At 32.0% G+C, this 20,911-nt stretch overlaps 1 protein-coding gene across 1 annotated transcript in view; it reads right to left on the bottom strand.

Moving 5' to 3' along the window:
• CC2D2B (coiled-coil and C2 domain containing 2B) overlaps positions 1 to 20,911 on the bottom strand; it is a 65,060-nt gene that overhangs the window by 12,958 nt on the left and 31,191 nt on the right. The window contains 12 exon segments of the mRNA XM_034430459.3: positions 5,193 to 5,282; positions 5,543 to 5,746; positions 6,216 to 6,398; positions 6,506 to 6,604; positions 7,095 to 7,191; positions 8,256 to 8,365; positions 10,635 to 10,737; positions 13,609 to 13,779; positions 14,342 to 14,436; positions 17,650 to 17,742; positions 18,526 to 18,726; positions 19,439 to 19,577. Coding sequence (XP_034286350.3) covers positions 5,193 to 5,282; positions 5,543 to 5,746; positions 6,216 to 6,398; positions 6,506 to 6,604; positions 7,095 to 7,191; positions 8,256 to 8,365; positions 10,635 to 10,737; positions 13,609 to 13,779; positions 14,342 to 14,436; positions 17,650 to 17,742; positions 18,526 to 18,726; positions 19,439 to 19,577 — 1,585 coding nt within the window.

Genomic DNA, 20,911 nt, shown 5'->3' on the forward strand with positions numbered 1-20,911 from the left:
TGACTATAACAAACAAAGTTATTGCGGTCACGTGATCAAAATTCAGGCATTTAGCAACTGACAGGAATTTACAATTGTTACAGCATCCCAGGGTAACATAGGCACCATTTGCAACCTTGCCAGGAGGCTTCCAAAACTCAAAATTGGAGGATGCCAGATTCATTTAACAACCACATGATTCATTTAGCGACTGTGGGAGGTGAATGCATGTCAGACTCATAACAGGTGTAGCAATAAATCCCTGCATTCCAGGCATTAAATCCCATTACCTGGAAGTTACTAAAACAGAATTTACAAAATCTTTTGTTAAATTTACGCTGTTTATGCAGTTCAATTCATGAAGTGAGTGACTGAGCAGCTTGCCTCTGTTGCTTGCTTGCAGACAAACAATAAATAATATATGCACAGAAGACAGGACTACTGCGAAATACTGATATAAAATATCAATATATGTGAACACTTCATGTTTAAATTCTAGGCTTTTTCTAGAATTGGATCTGACTTTATCTTGTTGTTCAACAAATTGCATATTGAGTACTTCCCCCAATCTGGTATTAGATGGAGATTACTCTTTCCAATATTTACCCAAATTCATTATTTATGAACATTACTAAAATGCTGGTGAATAATTTAAGCACGGAGGAAAGAACTCAAGGGAGAAAGCTTTGAATTGCATCTAATATGCAAAAAAAAAACACGATAATGAAGTAGTTAGATTGGTGTGTGTGAATTCATCTGGAGGACTGTCAAAAGTAAAGAAATCTTTGGTCTGTAGGCTGCCAGGAAGATATGGAGTCCTTAATCCTAAACTATCTTTATCTGATAAATTGATTCCATTTTTTTCTCCAAATGCAGTACTGATCTGCAATCTCTATTCTTAGGAATAATGAAAAATATTGAACAGGATCCTACATATACTTGATACGAAAGAACTCCTTGGTAGCCTGCAACAAGTATACAATGTTTGTGCGACTTTCCAGAGATATTTTGAAGAAACGTTGGAAACACTTTGGAGAGAACAAATTTAGAGTATAACTATCCTTTTGGTTGCAAAGCACTCCCTGATCTATTACTGAGCACCCTCACTGATGCATCAATTATTTATAAATCTATATTGGTAGGTGGCTGGCATTATGCCTATTGTTTTTCATATTACACAATATTTTTAGTGAGTAAGGTACTGTGTCTTTATTGAAAACTTCCATTTTACTGCTGCTTAAATTGTCTCCTTTGCAAAACTGCAAATGCTTTATTTTTGAAAGTTCTATATCCTGGCCATTTACAAAGGATGTGTTTAAAAATTCTAACAAAGAAAGAAATGAAGATTTTGAACTAAAAGTCATATTCAGAATAAACTGGATATATTTGAACTAGCATCAGCCACAAAAGCTGAATCTTGACTCATTTATTATCCATTGTCAAAACTAAGCGTGATCAAAGGCCTTTTCTTTGCTTAGATCTAGGGTCAAGATTAACAAAGCACTATTGAGAAAACCTTGGATGAGAAGTGAAAAGTCTTCAAGGAAAAACTTGCCTTTTGAAAAAGCACCTTTGGGATATTGAGAAAATCCTTATAACACAACAGAAGCCTCATATACCATTCTAACAACAGCCTCTCTTTCAACATCTCCAAATTCTTTTATGACAACCTTATTTTTGGATACAATATTGAAAATGGGTAATACTGATATAATTGTTTCCCAACAATTATGGGAAAGAGATTCCCAACTGAATTTTGTGTAAGAAGAAATAATATTCCCTTTTGGTTGAAAAATTAAAACAGAAAAAAAAACTCCCTTTCAATGGGATAAATTTTTACTTTCAAACAGCAAAGAATCAGATTTGACTGTTCAAAAGGCAAGGGATGTTTTCAGAAAGATATAAAGAAGAATTTGAGGGAACAGAAATAGAAATCATAGAATTTCAGTCACAACAGATGCAATGTATCTATGTATTTTATTTTGTGCCTGTTCACTGCCCTGAGCCCTTCGGGAGTAGGGCGGTATATAAATTTAATAAAAACAAACAAAACAAAAACAAACAATGGGAATTGGAAAAAGATGATACTGAAATAGGTACTACAGATTTGGAGTTTTCTAACTTTTTTAACTAATTATGGATTACAATTGTTTTACACGGAATATAAATGAAGCAAATGCTCCTCAGAAAAGAAAAGAAATATTACTTGGAAAAATTAAAGCAATTTGCCCAGAAGAGAATCGTAACAATAAAAAGGATATAAAATATTTGACCTATAAAACTTTGGATGAAGAATTTATTTCAGCAGATATTAAAAAGAGAAATGGAGTTGCTTTGTCCATTAATCCTCAACTAAACAAACAATTTGTATTAACTGATTAACATGGCAGGTTTGTTGAAGTAGAAGTTATATAACATTAAAATAATAATACTGGGATTTATGCCATATATAACTTATCTTCATTCATAGATTAATGGAGTGGTTTTCCTCCAACAAGATAAGACTTCTAAAAAAAATTTAAATTATTGAGGATAAATTACCATATTTTTAAGAATTTGATGGACAATTGTGGTTGGTTGATGTATGGAGAGGAAAGAAACATAGTTTTACAAAGTACAGTTATTTTTTAGAAAGACACAAATGTTTTTCAAGAACAGATATGATTTACCCCTCAGGTGATTTGACTGTTAAAATTTCATAAACCTTAATAGATCTTATCAAAGAGTTTTTCAGATCATAACTCTGATTTATAAAAGAAAATTCTTTTTCTTTCATATAGAGGGAGATGGACAGTACAGAAATGTGAAATATAAATGAATATACAAAAATTAAATGTTTTTGCAGAAAGATTGCTGAGGACTGCAAAAACAAATTAATTTAAAAAAAAATTAAATAAAGGTACGGATTTGAGAATTCACTTGGGATGCAAGTAAAATCTTTATTAGAGCTTATTTGATAAATATAATTCTGAATTTAAGAAGAGGCAAGAGTGCAAAATATTTTGTATGACAGAAAAAGAAATAATAATTAAGGATTATTGATGTTAACAATAAGAGAAATGGAAATAGAATTAAACTACACAAAGTAGTTTACACAAAATAAACCAGGGAGACGGCTGGTTTATAAATCGTGAAGAAAAAGCGAAAAGAATATTGAAACTACAAGAGAGAGATACCATATTAACAGATAATGTTTCCATACAAATATTTATAGAATAATATTATTATATAATATCTGTATAAATACAAATATTTATAATAATATTATTCTATAAATATTTGTATTTATACAGATATTATATAATAGTATTATTCTAACTGTTATTCAGGACATGATATTCCAATGGAGAAAATATATGAATATCTTTGAAAATAAAATTTACCCTGGATCACTGAAGAACAAAGGCAAATGATGAATCCATTATAATGATAATGAATTTTTCAAAAGCAATTAAAAAGAGTAAACCTTGAAAGCTGCTTGGATCAGATGGTCTATCAAGTTTGTATTATAAATTCTTTGAGAATGAATTTTTACGACGTTTACAAAATATGATGATTTTTATTCTACAGGAAGGAAAGAGAAGAAAGATGCCAGAGACTTGGAAAGAGCTAATATAACAGTTATACCTAAAAAGGGACAAGATTTGACTTGAGTAAGAAATTACAAATCGATCTTTATTGAATAATGACTATGTTTTTTTACGATGATTTAAGTTGAGGATTGAAAATAATTTTGCAAGATTTTATTTATGAGGATCAATGTGAGTTTTTACCTAGAGGACAGTTGAAAGATAATGTTAAAACCACGTTGGACATATTGAAATATTTGGATGTATTTACTGAAAAACAAGAAAAAACAGGAATAGATGGATGGAAGAATTACTTCAAGCAATTGATTAAAATTCCATCTCTTTTCTAAAATAAATACTTGATAGGAATTTTGTGCTGGGAAGAAAGCTATGCAGAGAATGACAAAGCAATTACTAGAAATATAGTATTTTGTGATCTGTGAGGAAGTAATTTGAAGCCTTGTTTTTAATTATAATTTTTCTAATCAAATAAGGTTTGGCATAGAGGAACTTTAATATGCTCCCTATAATGATGTGTGAAGTCCAGATGGTTATCTTTGCTAAATTTCCAGAAACTTCTACCCTCTCTGGGGAGGGATGTCGGCTCTCTGCTATTAAGACTTAGCAGCAGAGAAAAGAAAGAAATAATATTTTGATGTCAGATGGGAAAAATGCCCTGACGCTGGGAGGACTTGATTCCATAGCCAATTATTTTTTTCCGCTCTTCTGGGTTTGGATGGATTCTTCCTCATCTGAGAACCTTCTGGGTTTTCTTGCTCCTCAGCACTAGATATAGTGCACACAAAGCTTTAAAGAACTTGTTCTTTATCAAACGAGAAAAATGGGTTTAAGGATAAAAAGCAGACTAACAAGATAGAGGTAGGTGAAACTATATGAAACTATATGAAACATAAGAGGAAAAGCTAGTGAGCTATGGGTAATATATCCTATCTCAGAGTAAGACAGAAACAAATCTGGAAACAGAATGCTCTCTATTAGGGAGTCAGTTTCTACTACTTTTTATATTATTGTGTATCAGAGTAAGTGAGAACAATTTATAAGAATATCCTTCCCTCTGCAGGAAAACACATTCCCGGTATTTTATAATTCAACTATTTTTTGTAAACTGATAAAGCAGCATGACATTTAAGGCTTTCACTAGATCACAAGTACCACATCACTAAATAATTTTTTTCTTTTCCTAGGTCCACTCTAGGCTCAAACTGTTTTTTTAAATAATTCAGCAGATTACTCAAATTTAGAGTTAAATTCAGAATAGAACAAACAATGTTACAATTAACAAAATTAACAATCAACAAAATCAAAATTATTTGCCAGTCTATATAAAAAAAAACACATTATTAAAATCACATCAAACAATTATGAGATGAGGTAGTGGCAGCAAATGCATCAGTTTTAATTTTTAATATGATAAATATTTATAAATATAATCTATATAAAGAAAAACTCTTTTGAGGTCCTGCATAATTTTTAAAAGTGGAAAGAGGTCCTAAGGGGAAAAAGTATAAGAACCACACATTTATATCTCACTTCCATATAACTACTTCAGAGGCTATCAATGCAAATTACATAAAAATAAAACCAATTTTTAAAAATCAGCAGAGCTACAAAATTTGGCAGTACCTCTGATGTCATCCACACATCAACATCATTATTTTCATCCACTGCATCTGCTATACAAGGAATTAAAGATACAAATCGTGATATAAGGTCCTAGAAAATAAATAAGATGAAATCTAGTCAGCAGGAAATCAAATCAGCAAATCCAACTGATTTGTTTTATTTGGAATTACAATATCCATCAATTATTTATTTATTCATTGTATTATACTTTTTACATTTGTTAAGAAATATATAAAAAAAGTTCTAATTGGCACACCAGAAAAATCTAGAGAGAAATAATAATTTGAAATGCCTCAAAGTCATATTTAATGAAATCAGAAAGTTTTTATTTAATAATAAATCATACTCACAGAAGTTGAATTGGGATCTTTTGGATACATATCTAGCAATAGTTGTGGTGGATTCAAAGGGCTAATGTACTTTGTTACTAAAATATTCCTTCCCTGATTGTTAAAAACTGAGGTCATTATTCTTCTCTTTGGAAACACTGCTTTCCATGTTTGCTTAAAAATATATGCTCTTTGCAATAGTGTTTCTGCTTCATGATCTGCAAACTAAAGACATATTCAGAATTAAGTCTCAATTTACAACCACTTAACAACCATTTGAAGTTATGATGAACCCTCCCTACAACCTCATTTCAAAGTTACAATGGCCATACGTACCCTCACAGTCACATGATTAAATTTTGGGTGCTTGGCTAACTTTACAGCCATTTGCAGCAGCTCAATATTTTTTGTGAGCTTTCTGGTATTAACTTCCAGTTTCCAGCAAAAAAAATGCTCATTGGGTAAAATAGATTTGTTTAACAACCAGTTTTTGCTAAATGACTGCCATAAAAATGTAAAATAAATCAGGCCCAGTCACATATTGCTTCAACTTACAACCACAATGCCTTATGACCATAACTTTGGGTTTAACTTTGGTCATAAGTTGAGGACTATCTATGTATTGTACTTTATAATTGGAAAAAATATTTTAAAATTATCTTATATATCAAACAAGATAATTACAAATGCCTACCGTATCTAGTTCTAAATTATTTTCAGCAGAGGATAACTGAGGTTCAATAGTGGCAAAGATGGTTAAAAAGCTATATTCTTTCAGGTTCTGTCCCAAACATTCTTCTTTAGGAGGTACATATGTCTTACTCCAAGTATATCCAAGTACAACAGGTGGCATATCTATTTGAAATGTTCCACAGATCTGAGAACACATACATATAATAAAGTCACAGTAAACATCTGATGGGATGGCTGCATTACAGGGATTATACTGACATGTTTAAAACCACATTTCTTGTTCTTTATTACCTTTGATTGTTCAAGTAGAGCAGAGAAAGGAAACACAATTGATCCAAGCCAGTTTTTTCTTATGTAAGAATGACCACTGCAACTATTTGGGCAGGCATCCTAGTTAAATATATAACTTGGATTAATATTTTGTATTTAGATTAATGCATGTATTTATGTGCGAGATAGAGAATGCAAGGTAGCGTATGTACATTTTAAAAATACAGTATCCACAACTGCAGCTTTTGAATGGTTTTCAAAAGTAATCCCATATATAATATTAAAATAATCTAGCTGGAAGTGACAAGAGTGAATCATATTGGCCAAGTCAGTATGCTCCATTAATAGTTGGTTAACTAATCAAAGTTGAAGAAATACATCAAGGAACAAAATGAGGTGGAGCATTCTGAACAGCGTTTATGTATAACACCTTCTTTTCTTAAACAATATAATAAGAAATATTACAATTATATTCTGGACTTAATGACAACTTTCCATTCATTAATCAAAATGAAAAAAAAGTATTGATTCTGATTTCTTATACATATTTACAAACCAGTCTATGATTCCTTATTTAAAAGTTTATTCTTTTTTCTAATACATAATTTACCTCATGCTTTTCAATCACAAATTCATCAAAAATGCTAATATTTATGTTGTCTTTTATTTTAGATAAACCTAAAAAGGTATAATCATGTGCTGGAGAGCTGAAACAAACAACAAATATTTGAAATGAAATTAAGAAAAGTTATATTTTTTCTACTTTAAACATATACAAATTAAAAATAATATTAAAATATCCATGTATTAAATAGTAATGCTATTTAAACTATATACTGTGCTGTATAGACTCTGTGAATCTTCTGTACAATTGCATACATATGTTTCCATTTGAAACTCTGAAATCACATCTAGATTTTAAAAATATTAAGTCTCATACATAAACATTTACATTACGTACATTAAATTGACCATTCATATCTGTTAATTTTGAACTTATCATTTGTGTGAGTTTCAATCATTTGCATAATTATAAAATGACTAAATGGCATCATTTGCAATAAAATTTCAGTTTAACAAAAATAATCTTGAATCAATGATCTACTGTTTTAATTGACTCAGTTTAAAGGTTATAGCGCAATTACATAATTAGGGAAATGATAAACTGATGACAATGATACAAGTTTAGATTTATCCAAACATCAAATATGCCATGGTAGCGCAGCAGACTAAAGCACTGTTATTAACATCAGCTGCCTACAATTACTGCAAATTCAAATTTCACCAGGCTCAAGGTTGACTCAGCCTTCCATCCTTTCTAAGGTAGGTAAAATGAGGACCCAGATTGTGGGGGCAATAAACTGACTTTGTATAAATATACAAAAGTATGAAGGCTATTGCTTAACGCATTGTAAGCCACCCTGAGTCTTCGGAGAAGGGCGGCATATAAATCAAATATATATATATATATATATATATAGGACATGCTGTTCCCTGAATAATCTGTTAAAGTGAGATTTTACTGTTTTACTGTTTTCTTTATAGAGCAAACCCCTCAAAACATTCAGGTAATAAATAAGAAATCATTGTTTTGGGTTCGTGTTCCACTATATGCAGATAATGTACAACTGAAGTCCAATGTCTAAGAAAATGGAATAGATTGCAGTGCAAGAAGTATTTGGACACAGAGGAGACATGGAATTTTTACTAATTTAAATGCTACATTGATCTTACTAAAACAAACTTTATTGAAGTTGAAATGTTAACTCACTTAAAATCAACTTGAAGTTCTTCATTCCAGCATGGATGAGAGCCATCTGCAGTGCTAGTCTGATAAACTGTTTTCTGAAATGTAACTTCTACAAAAGGATGCACGGTCACCTAAAACAGAGCAAATGTTTTACAATATTAAAATGGAAAGGAAGAACAGTTAGTAAAGTTAAATAACCTCTTTCTCTTCTCACTGGATAGTACAAAAAGCAGTTATTACTTAAACACAACACTATTCTGTTTCTACTTACGCTAAAACAATTTGCAAAATAGGGTAAGGTACAGAAAGAATGTGAAGTGCAGCTTCCAGTGTTCTTTTCAACCTCTTAAACAGAGTTCACTCACAGCGTAACTGGGAAGGAGGAGGGAGAAGGATTTAGAATGAAGCAGTTAACCAACATTCCAAGTTACTGCTTCTTATATCGGAAAATGCACTAGGGAGGGGAGGTTCTTCATAACCCTGGATCTGATTTGCCCATTTTCAAACTCAAGACTTCTTTTGCTTTCCTTTCCCAACACACACACAATTCAATCCAGTTTTGTTTTCAGATAAGTATTGCCCTAATGGAGAGACAAGTTGTAAAAATTCTTGATCCCCTTTACCCAACTTTAATGATGCAGTGGATTATTCTAGGTAACAAGGTAATACTTCTGTTCCTATTCTCATCATAACAATAACTCTTTGGGGGGAGGATTAAATTCAAAGAGAGAGTGCCTGATTCAAAGTCACCCACTTGGTCTTGATTCCTAAGGCAGGATGAGAATCAAGCCTCTAATTTCTAATCAAGACATGCCGCAAGTAGTGTATTATGACATATGCAGTCAAGCAGAGTATTTATTTCTAATTTATCAAATTCATTTTCATTTTGACAGTTTAAGTTTTTCTTAAATTCTCACAGTTCAATAATAAAGTGAATAATTTCTCTTTTAATACAAGGATGAGTGCTCAGATTTCCTTGCTACTTTGGTCTGCCATATTACAATTTCCAGATCTTTCCAGTGTTTTCACCCATAAATTATTATTAGTTATAGTAATTTCATTTTTCATGCACATATAATTATGCACAAGATAATAAAATACAATATCAAAAATTAATAAAGAATAAACTACAATTCAGTTGAAAATGGCAACTAGAAAGTACCTGAAGGGCCCATAATATTTAAATAATCATTAAATCCTGTATGCAAATATTAACATAGATAAAATAGAAAAAGGAATAAAAGAGAGAGGGGAAAAAATGTTGAAGATCAAAGTACAATGTAGACGAAATAAAGAAAGATGGAAAACAATGTAGAGTAAGATAAGGTTAAAATATGTGTAAATATGTATAAATAGTAAAAAAGAATCACTTCGAAGGAGCTGTAAAAATAGCGACATGTTTTTATATAGAAAATAAAATAAGAATAAAAGTTCACCCTGGTCTTCCTGTAAAAACATTGTTAGTTTATCCGTGTTAAAATACATTTTTAAAAGTTCCCTAAAGCTTTCATTAAAACCTTAATATTTAATCCAGGTCCAAACTTCAAATTTCATAACCACAAATTTTATTTTCTTCTACAGTCTTTTACATTTTGCATTTCCTTAAGACATATAAAAGAATTGACTTCACATCTTCTGGTGAGATGGCGTTAATAAAAACTATCCAGTTAAGGATATTCCTTTATGTTCTTTGATGTTATATTTTTGCTGGCTGCTTCCAAAACCCACACCCCATAATGAAAACATTAAAATCCACCTACTGAATTACATGCACATTAGCAAACTAATCCAAGAGTCTGAAAACAGAAAAGGATTAGGATAAATTAAAGGGTCTTTATTTATTCAAAGTAATATTTTAAATCAACTGGCTGTTTTGCCAAATGTCAAGGTAATGACCAGGTATCCAGGAAATTGGTTCTTTTAGATCCAGAGACAACAAACACACCAGGAAAAAAAGGAAGGGCCCAGTACTAGATTCTGTGCAGCATCTAGGGTTTTTATTAAAACCTGTCATAATGACTTCATGGCCCTGCTTTTACGGTCATGAGCCTGCAAGATTTGACCTTGACAATGTGACATATAACTCTGGGATCAAGAAAAGCTTTGTAACTATGTGAGATTTGCACCCACTCATACACACACTTTCTTTATTTAGCAAACAAAAGTGAGAAACAAGAAACTTAGCTCAGAATGAGCTCTAAACTTTTAGACATTTCCTAACATTAAGGGAAAATCAAAACATGTCATTAAACTCCTCGAAATACAAAGATCTTCCACATTGCCACCACACTGCCATATAGATTTATTATTGCTTTCTTCAAGGCTTATGAAAATGCTTATATATTGTATATACAGAGAAAAATGGAACATATTTTAAAAGGGAAAAAAAATCGTAATTACCTCAGAGAGAAGATCGGCAGCATAGGCTGAATTACCTAATGGAATATGTCTGCCTCGGGACATACGATTTGGTAAGTATGATGGTGAATAAGTAACTGGAACCCTAAGAATATTAAAAGAAAGTATCATATATGTTTCAGCCAGTTTTTCTTGTTAAAATGCACCGCAACTCCCATTTATTGATGTCTAATAATAGGTTGACTGTTAATCTAAAGAAAATCTGAGTAAAAGTTGTAACTCAAATTTGCTGATACAAGGCAATGCAGTAGGGGAGCATGATAAAATATAAGTTGGCATGACATTACTTTTAGAAAAGTCTAATCAGAAGAGTCATCTCAGCAAACTTTTCATTTTCATTTTGTAGTTAAACATGGATATTGCTAATAGACTGCTTCTATTGCTATCAATCAAAGATTATTTTCTACTATAACTTGTTTCACTCTTAATGCATTGTAATAAATCATATAGAAACTTCAGGAAATACAGGAGTTATATAAATGCAAACTATTACCTAGATACTCTCCCCTGTAAACAAAGCAACTGAGAAATACATCACATATTCATTCCGAATAAATTTTCATTGTCGCATGATTTACATTCTTATGCTTCCATTTCATATATTTTCTCATGATTAGAGATTGCATAAGGATCATTTATTTAGGGCTAGTAAATGCATTAATGTCTAAATTATCTGATACAAGTTTTCTTTCTAGTCTAGAAAAAAAAGGAAGGAGTGTGCAAATAGGTTCCTGCCCAAATTATAGAAGTTTTCTGAATGAAGTTTGGCTCTAGCACAGAATTTGAATGTGGAACAACACAATTAAAATTGTTTAGAGGAGGTTGCTGGGTGCAGTCAGACATATCCGCCCAAATAATATAGACAATACGGAAAAGAGGAGTGAGCATAAATAGGTTTGCTCATTCATTGATTCATTCCTCTATCAGTGCAAAGGAGCTGGTAACTGGACAGTAGTATAGTATTCTTCTTCTTATATAAGTTTCTTATTTCAAAATAACAGGAAGCTTCTGAAATTAATTTTAATACTCAGAAAGTGTTATGGAAATTGCAAAAAAAGGATGTGAAGACCATGTTAGTTCTGAGATGACAATTTGAATACTACAGCTTTAGAGAAATTGCATGATCATGAGTAATTCAGGGGAAGGTAAATGAGGAATCAGTTAAATAATGTGGAGATAAGTAAAATATGAGGTAGTAGCACTGTAGGAAATGAAATGAAAAGTTTATTCAAGCCAAGGTTCTCAAAATTGATAATTATTTGTGCTTGACTGCTTGGAAATAATACTGCTTCTGCTTATGTCTAAGTTTAGCATAATGGCATTCCACTAAAGTCAATGAGACTGATCCAGAGAAAACACCTTGAAATGTGCCCCAATACCTATTATGGTTATACAGTATATTATAAATCTCTGATAAAAAATTCTGTTTGCATTACATACAATATTCTAGTAGTTCCAATTTCCAGAATAGTAATTCTGAAAGACAGCCATACTTTTCAAATGAAACATTATTTCAAGAAAAAAAATTCCCCTTTATTTCAAAATCTACCACGCCTTTCATTTTGCAAAGTAACTTGGTTTCTTTTGTGGTTTGTTATTGTTGTTCAGTTACTAAGTTGTACCATATCTGACTCTTCATAACCCCATGGACTGTTTCCCCCAAAATAAGACATCCCCTGATAATAAGCCCAACCGGGCTTTTGAGAGCATGGCAATAAGGCCAAGCACTTATTTCAGGGTTCAAAAAAGTATAAAACAGGATCTTATACTTTTGGGGAAACATGGTATACCATAGGCTATTTTAAGCGCTAACATGATATTGTAGAATATTTGATTTTCATTACATTTTCTTGGAAATGTTTTTTGCCATTAGCATAAATAATGTGTCTTTTAATTCTGTCTTTCACTTGATGGTATTTAAATTACTTTACTAGTATTGTAGAATTAATGGTTATATTCACAGTGAAAAGAACTAAATTATAGAAGTGGTGGGACTCATCTCCGGGGGGCATGAGTCTGCCTATCGAGATAGGTTTGCTTTCGTGGTGTGGAGACAAAAACTTGGTCTTTAACACCAATAAGATCAAGGAGCTTATAGTGGACTATAGAAGAAAAAAATCAGACATCCAGCCCTTGCTTATCAATGGAGACTGAGTGGAGCAAGTGGCCAGTTTTAAGTTTCTGGGTATTATCATAAAAGAGGACCTGATCTGGGGTATTCACATTGCAGCACTGTTCAAAGAGATTATACTATCTGAGACATCTCAGGAAACAACAACTGAATGAAAAACTGCTGGTGACCTTCTACCGCTGTACCATAGAGAGCATTTTAACTTACTGCATCTGTGTATGGTTTGCCAATTGCACAGTGGCAGATAGGACAGCACTCCAGAGGGTTAACGTCATTGCCCAGAGGATCATTGGTTGCCCTCTCCCCTCTTTGGAAGAGCTTTATAGCTCCCGCTGCCTTAAGAAAGTTCAAAACATTCTTAAAGATCCATCTCATCCTGGGCACCCTTTTTTTGAACTTTTACCATCTGGCAGACGGTACAGGATAATAAAAGCAAGGACAAATAGGCTGAAAAACAGCTTCTATACCAGGGCAGTAACTATACTGAATTCTACTGTATAGTGCAATACTAATGCAATATTGGGTTTTCAATTCAATTATATAGAATGTGAAGGATGTGTGTTTGTATTTTATTTTTATAGTTATAATGTACACTGAAGATGACATCTAATTTCGTTGTACGAGGTGCAATGACAATAAAGTAAACTTAATTTAAAAGCACTACAATTGCTGCTAATTATCTTGTAGTGTGCATGACTATCTAGATAATCTGCAGCTATTGTAGATTACTGTATTATTGTTTTACTATAGTATCAATGAACAGTCTGTATTTTACTGTTTTACTAAAAAAAATCCTTGTTTGCATTCATTGAATATTGCACCTACTTAGATGCTGGTGCCTTTCTTGCAGGAATATTGTATGCTCTCAATATTCTGATAAGAAGTTTAACATCTCCATCCGAGACTGCCTGGGCTGCAACCTTTCGTCTCTCTTTCCTTTGTGGTTTCAAATGTCTTCTGCGCTCACTTAGTTTGAAAATTGCATTACTCAGTTGGCTAGAACAAATGAAGAAATAAAGTTATTTTGATCAGACTGAAAAAGTCAAGCTGATGGCTGCAGCACTGTAATCAAAGCCCTTTTGTATATGAGTTGACTTCACATGCACATACGAAGGGTAGGGGCGACAATCACACTGCTGCAACTGTCTTCTTGACCCTCTCCCAGCGGATGCTGCTAGTTCCAATTCATGTGGAAGCCCTTATTTGTTCTCAAAAGATTTTTATTATTGCAGTTTACCTGCTAATAACAGGCTGTTCATTGATGTCATAGTGCAAATGATTCGATAGCAGGGAATGGCATTTACCACTTCTCAGATCTTGAAATATATGCACAATTGGTTTTATAAAACAATTTTATTTCATATATTTTACACTATTTACCAGACACCACAAAGCATATCATGTTGTTCTAGTGTTTCAATAATAAACAAGCTCTTTCAGACTATTTTTTTTAACCTTTCTATTTCATGTAGTAAGAAGTTAGAATGTTACATTGTTCATATTAAGCATTTGTACCCACCTTGGGCCATTTTAAAATAAATTGTTTAAAATTATCTACCTCATTGATATAATTTCTTCATAATCACTCACAAGATCTGATAAATTAAATTTGTGCCTAATGGTCAAAATTTGTTTTGCAACTTGATTTCGCATCTAAAAAAAAACATAGTAAAAAAAAGCATAAATTCTCTGTAAAATTTAATCAACATGAGTTTAAGCCAGAAACAAAATTTATTTAGATGTTGAGGGCTCCTTGGTGCTCTCTCAGCTTGGTTGTTTTCTTGCAGACCTTTCATTAGCCAAACTAGGTAACATTATTAGTGCTAGCACTGATGGGCTTTAAACCATCACACTGCACCGATGATGTTACCAAGTTTGAGTAATGAAATGTTTGCAAGAAAACAATCAAGCTCAGAGACCCTCAATTACAAATGTTCTCCTTTATTAGTTTTTAGATGTTGTTAATGTTTTGGAAGTGCCAGCAGAATACATTTAGAGTGAAATATGTAGTACAGGCATTGCTTGAAGCAGATAGAAGGTTGAGTAAGCATTTTGTTGCTATGTAAAAGGTGCATGTTGTGCTTGAGGATCAAACCATACATACTGTATGATGGCATCAGAATTACTAATTTTTGTCCATGTCTAATCAAATCCTAAATAAGGAAACATATGATATTTAGAACAAAAAACTTTTTGTTTTTAGGGGGAGATATAACTTTTATTTCATTATATTTGTTAGCAAAATCCTTCCTCTTCTGTATTAAATTATGTCAGAAATTAAATGCGTTTGAGAGCAAGAATAACCACCTGCAAGCAGGATTTGGTTCAATTCACTCATGCACCCTTTCTGCTCTTAAAAATAGACCTCAAAGTAGGCTTTATATTTATTATATTTATTAAAACTAAATTAGTAAAATAAAGTAACATCTCATTAGAATAATTTGCTATAATTTCCATTTTCCAGAACATTCCATCACTAGACTGAATGTTGGAAAAACAAAGCAAGATAAGAAATAAACTTCAATACAAATTATATTGTGTTTTATTTTTTATTCAGTACAATACAATTCGAACTGAAATTTAGGAATGACAGGAATTGAAAAATTCTTGTGTTGGGGCAGCACAGCTGGATTAATTCTTGTATACAAGATAATTGCTTGAGGTAAAGAAACCAAAACATCTTATTGTATGTAAGATATAATAAGTCTGTATCTAGTCCTAATTGGAACATGCAGTTCTGTGGAAGGTGTGTGATTGTACTAAAATACCCAAGTTCAAGTGAGATTCTACCCAATAGTATATTTAACATATAGTGTAACAAATGTTTTGTATAGTTAAGCATGGTTCTGTCCTTTTCTGACTTCTTTTTACTCTGTATATTTATGATACAAATTTTCAAAGCAGGAAAAAGAAATCTATTGGCTTTAATTTAGGCTTGTGATACGATCATTAGTTGAAGTACACCTTAATGTCTGAATAGAGTTCTATCAGCTTGGATCCAGTACTGTTTTAAATATTATTTAATAATTAACTATGAGACGAGTAAGTTCTAATGTTTGGACATTAGTTGGTTTATTTTTGTCAGCTTCAGTGAGATGGTTTATCCATTAGAAAAGGCATAAAGAAAAGGCTGTTCAGATATTTAATTTTTAAAAAATGGACATACTAATTTCATCGACATCTTGCTTCTTTAAAATCAGTTATGGAGTGGGAGTGGGAGGTTACTGACTTATGTGGATTATTAGAATTTTAAATAATTGGACTAAGGTAATAGAGTATCCCTCTTTTCTATAATTTAATTTTTTTAAAAGAAAGAAACAGATACTCGTCTCCTTGTTCTTCCTTTGGTTTTCTAAATTTTTTAAATATTTAGCTTTATCTAATTTCTGCAGATTATTTTCAGTTAGAATAATTTGACTCATTATCATTTTTTAAATCTAGCGTTTATGTCATATCTCCACCAATGTATCTCAGTACATTTGCCAATTTTAAAAAATTGCCCACTCTCGTATTTAACATGAAAAGAAAACCACATTTGGAAAAATAATTAAACCTATTCTTAAAGCTGGTTTGGCTGTATTAAGAATGTAGTGAATGACCTCTGCTGTTCTAGATGGGTAATTTTTGAAAATAGCATATAACTTCATTGCAATACATTTCCCTTAACCTTGACTGTTTGGAATTTTTTAATGCTTTGCTTTCACTTGCAGATTATAGTGACAAAGTTTATAGACCTCTAATTAAAGAGCATATTAACTTTAAACAAAAATATAATAGTATGTATTTTCAATATCCTGTTATTATTATGTTAAAAACTAAATGTACCATTTTAAAACTAATTATTTAAATTAGTTTTAAATACAGTATTTATAGAAACATATTTTCTGTTATGGCTGTATGTAGTCTGTTGTTTGGTCTATGATCAATGGCTGACATAATGAAGTTGTACTGTGTTGTACTAAATTAAAGTGAAAAATGTGAGTCTTTATATGAATAGGAATTAATTCTTACTTGGTGCACAAGATTTAAATGAACGTATTTTATACTGTCAATGTTCAGCTTTTGTATTAACAATATAACTGCAATGCATTACTCTATGCAATTTGTATGCTGATATAGCAATGTTACTCATTTTATTTCTGTTCCACATGATTTATATATGGATTTAAACCATGGCTCTAAGAAACTGTCTGTATTTTGTTGTTGATGTTATTACAGCAATAATATCTGAAGACTCTTTCTATAGAGGGGCAATTGAAAGCATCCTGTCATATTGTATTACTCTGTGGTTTGGAAGTATTACTGTTTCAGATAGGAAGGCTGTGCAGAGACTTGTGAGGATGGCAGAAAAGATTATTCGATTATGTTCACTTCCTTCTATTCAGGACATGGCATATAAGTGCTGCTTAACCAAGGTCTGCAGTATTGTCATGGACGCTACACAACCTCTCCATGACCAATTTTCTTTGTTACCTTCTGGGAGGAGGCTTCATGCTATCTGAAGCAGAACAACTAGATTCTGTAATAGCTTTGTACCATATAGTATCAACCTTGTCAATTCTCAAGACCCTTTTTTCTGCTAGGTATTCAAAATGGACTGTGATTAATGTGTGTGTGTGTGTGTGTGTGTGTGTGTGTGTGTGTAGCATGGTTTGTATGGTTATATTTTCTTTTGAGAGCGGGGATCAGAATTTAATTTTTTAATGTGTGCCAGTGTGTTCACAGAAAAAAGTGACAATAAAGGTTAACTTACTTTAAGACAACTGTCTTTAGGTTTGATAGAAATGGAATACTACATTGTTTTATTTTCAATGCAGTAAGTAGTTTCCAACCATTCATTTTCTAATATATTAAAAACTGTCATACCATCCTAACAAAGTTGGCAGAACTATTTCTTTGTGCAGAAATAGGATCCATATCTGTCATAAACATGTCCTTTTCCAATTGACCTCCATGTTCCTGAAAGAAGAAATGGATTGTTTTTATCAATTAAAAGTAACACTCGGCTGTTTGGCCAAACAAAATATAGCATCTAAGTCACTATATTTATATTCTACCTTCTTGAAAGATATAGATTGTTGTGGTCTTAAGTAACGATTATTTAGCATTTAGAGTAGTACTTTCTATTAATTTCATACAGTGATATCTACTTATTACTATAGAAATCTAATATTTTAGTACCTCAATTTATGCTGGTATATAAGTGAAGTATTTGAAAATATCCCACCACTTGTTAATCATATACTGTAACTCTTATGACACTTCTTACTGTGAGGATTGAAAATAGAATGAATAAATAGTGTAACTAATGCATGCAAGGTGTAAGAAAAAACAAGCAAAAGGAATCTATGTTGATTCATGAGAAAAACTGAATGTGTAAAAAGCTAAGCCCTAGGTCTATCGATTACAGTCACTTCATGGAATTTTGTTGGCATTAAATGGAGTGGTTTTCCATTTCCTTCTTCTGCTTTTTTTTTTTCTCAACTCCCCAATCTAATTGCTCACCTATCACTGTGATTCTTTTAAATGCTCAGTTGTATTTGTGTTGCATCTGTACAAAGCCATTATCAGAAACCCACCAAAGAAGCTTGGTGTGGCTCCCAACTTCCCTTCACTGCTATAGCATCACTGAGAACCAGGTCAACATCAGTTAGCTTAGGCATTGGAAGAGGTGAAAGTAGAATATTGTGTAAATGCACAATGTAAAATTAAACTTCAAAATTTGTTTTTAAAGTAAAATACCTGAAAAGTTGTGTCTGGAATTTCTTTGTCAAAGAGAGGAATTTGTTGAAAACAGTAGAAGCCCAACTGTCCTAAATTCCTAAGCTGTAACAGCCGGAAACGTTTACAATTTTGAATATCTTCTGCAATAACAAAGTTAAATTCTTGCAGTTGTTCAAGGCGAAAGTGTTTTGAATCACTTTTCTCCTGAGACTGTGCATACTATTAGAAAATAATAAATATAAGTTGGGATAATTTTGGTAAATACAACCAATAAATACAAAAACTTTACTGCTATGAACATTGTTCACATGCTGAAGAGGAGAAAATATAATGAAATCTGTAAAGACTTTGCTAAATAAGCATAAGGAGAGCTAAATTGTTTTGGAAAAACAAAGTTATTCAAAAAATAATTGACTTTTTTCTTTAAAAAAATTAGATATGTATGTATGGTAATAGTAGAACTATTGGTAAATGCTATGAAAACTTTTGTTGGCAAACAAAAGTCAGCATCTAAACGTAGCGTCTAACATTTCCACATTTTAGGATTATACTGTTTCTGTCTAGAGAACCATGTAATTATTATAGTTAATAGATATCTATACTTCAAATACATATTTATCCTTCCATTTAATTCATTTTATAGTTACCTAAGTTATGAACTAATCACTACAAGTATTTTGAGTGTCGGTTCTAAACATGGTTCTTTTAAAATTAATAAATAAGCTTTAGGATCATGAAGACTTAAAAAGGAACAACATATACAAACTTTTTAGTTATCAAAAATTATTACAAAATCTTGAGTTAGTTTCTTGATCAGTGTTTCTAAGTCCTTAATTTATTATTTAGAATAAAGAAGATTCTATTATTTAACATTTATTACATAGTTTCTTTCAGAGAACTTGAAACTTCATTACAGAAATTTCATCATTACCATAATTAATTCAAACAAATCTGAGTAGTAAGGATCATTCGGGTCAATATTTATGTCTTTTGCCCAGTCAATTAGTTTCTGGATATCAGAATGCCACCAAATTCCTGTCCCTTTTCCTGAACTGATGTTCCTTGGTACACTAAAACAAAAGCAAAAAAATTAATATGAAATAACAGTCTCATTATGATGCCAGAATAGGAAAAAAGGAACCTTTGTGAAAGAATATAGACTTATTTTAACTGTTTAAAATAGTCACTGTGTATGAACTACAAGATGTATTCCAGGACTTTAAATCATATACTCAGCGCTACTAATTTAAGGATGTAGAAACAGGCCTTAAATCATAACAGTGAGGAAAAGACCCTTAAAAGAAGTCAATAGGGTTATACACCTGAAATGTTGACTACTGGGAACAAAATTGTGCTGCACGTAAAAGAATTTAAGAAAGTAATCATTTCTAGGAATAAATGTGTGTTCCTCTAAGCTTTGGGCAAAATATAAATTAATGGATGGTTTTAGGAAAATATTGTAGCAATAATAGCTATGACAATAAGCTGAACATGTACGTTGTATTGGGAATATTGGTCTGTTCTCATTCTGAGGAGAAGCTGTGATCTACATTCTGGCATAGGTCCAAAGTGGGAAAATTTCATGTCAGGTCCAGCTTAAGGCTCAAGGACCACTGGCCCTCCAAGGATGGATATTAAGCATAAAGCAAATTAACATATGACATGCTTACAACTGGCCATCCATGATAGATTCCTAGCTAGTTATCTGGAGACAGGTTATGCCATAGCAAGAAGATTAGTAATACATGTCATCTATGTCCAAGATCTATACAGTACAAAAACTCAATGCCAACATTTTCCCACTTTCTGAGCAAACTCTGAAGTGCATTACAGAAAGTCTTCACTAACCAACCACTCATACAGTGATGGTTTGAATTTACAATGGCACTGAAAATAGAGACTTATGACTTGTTCTTGAAGTTACATGATTGTGATTCAGGTGCTTGTCAAACCATGCACATATACAATGATTGCAATGGCCCATGGTCATGTGATCACTATTTACAAAGTCAGTGAGGAAGCTGGAAAGAAGTCTCAGTCACATGACATCAATTTAACGATCTGCAGTGATCTGATTAATGACTTCAACTAGAACTGGCATTGTAAATCAGTGCAATAATGTAACATCACATTTAGTGACTGCTTAATAACTAACTTAATAATGTAATAACTTAATAACAAATTTGCCAGGCCCTATTGTGGTTGGTAACTATCTGTATTTATATTCATTTCATGTTTCCTCCATGCCTATTTAATTGGACAGGGCATGAGAAGCTATGTGTTTTCAGAATTCCAATAAAATTAATAATAATAAAATGCTTCTTGGAATTGAGGGAGCGGGTAGGAAACTTGTAGAAATAGCCAGGCATGGCTATGCTAAGCCAAAGCCTGCAATTTGTAACTA

This window comes from Pantherophis guttatus, chromosome 6 (assembly GCF_059756535.1).
Source record: "Pantherophis guttatus breed Tessera chromosome 6, ASM5975653v1, whole genome shotgun sequence".
Taxonomy (NCBI): domain Eukaryota; kingdom Metazoa; phylum Chordata; class Lepidosauria; order Squamata; family Colubridae; genus Pantherophis; species Pantherophis guttatus.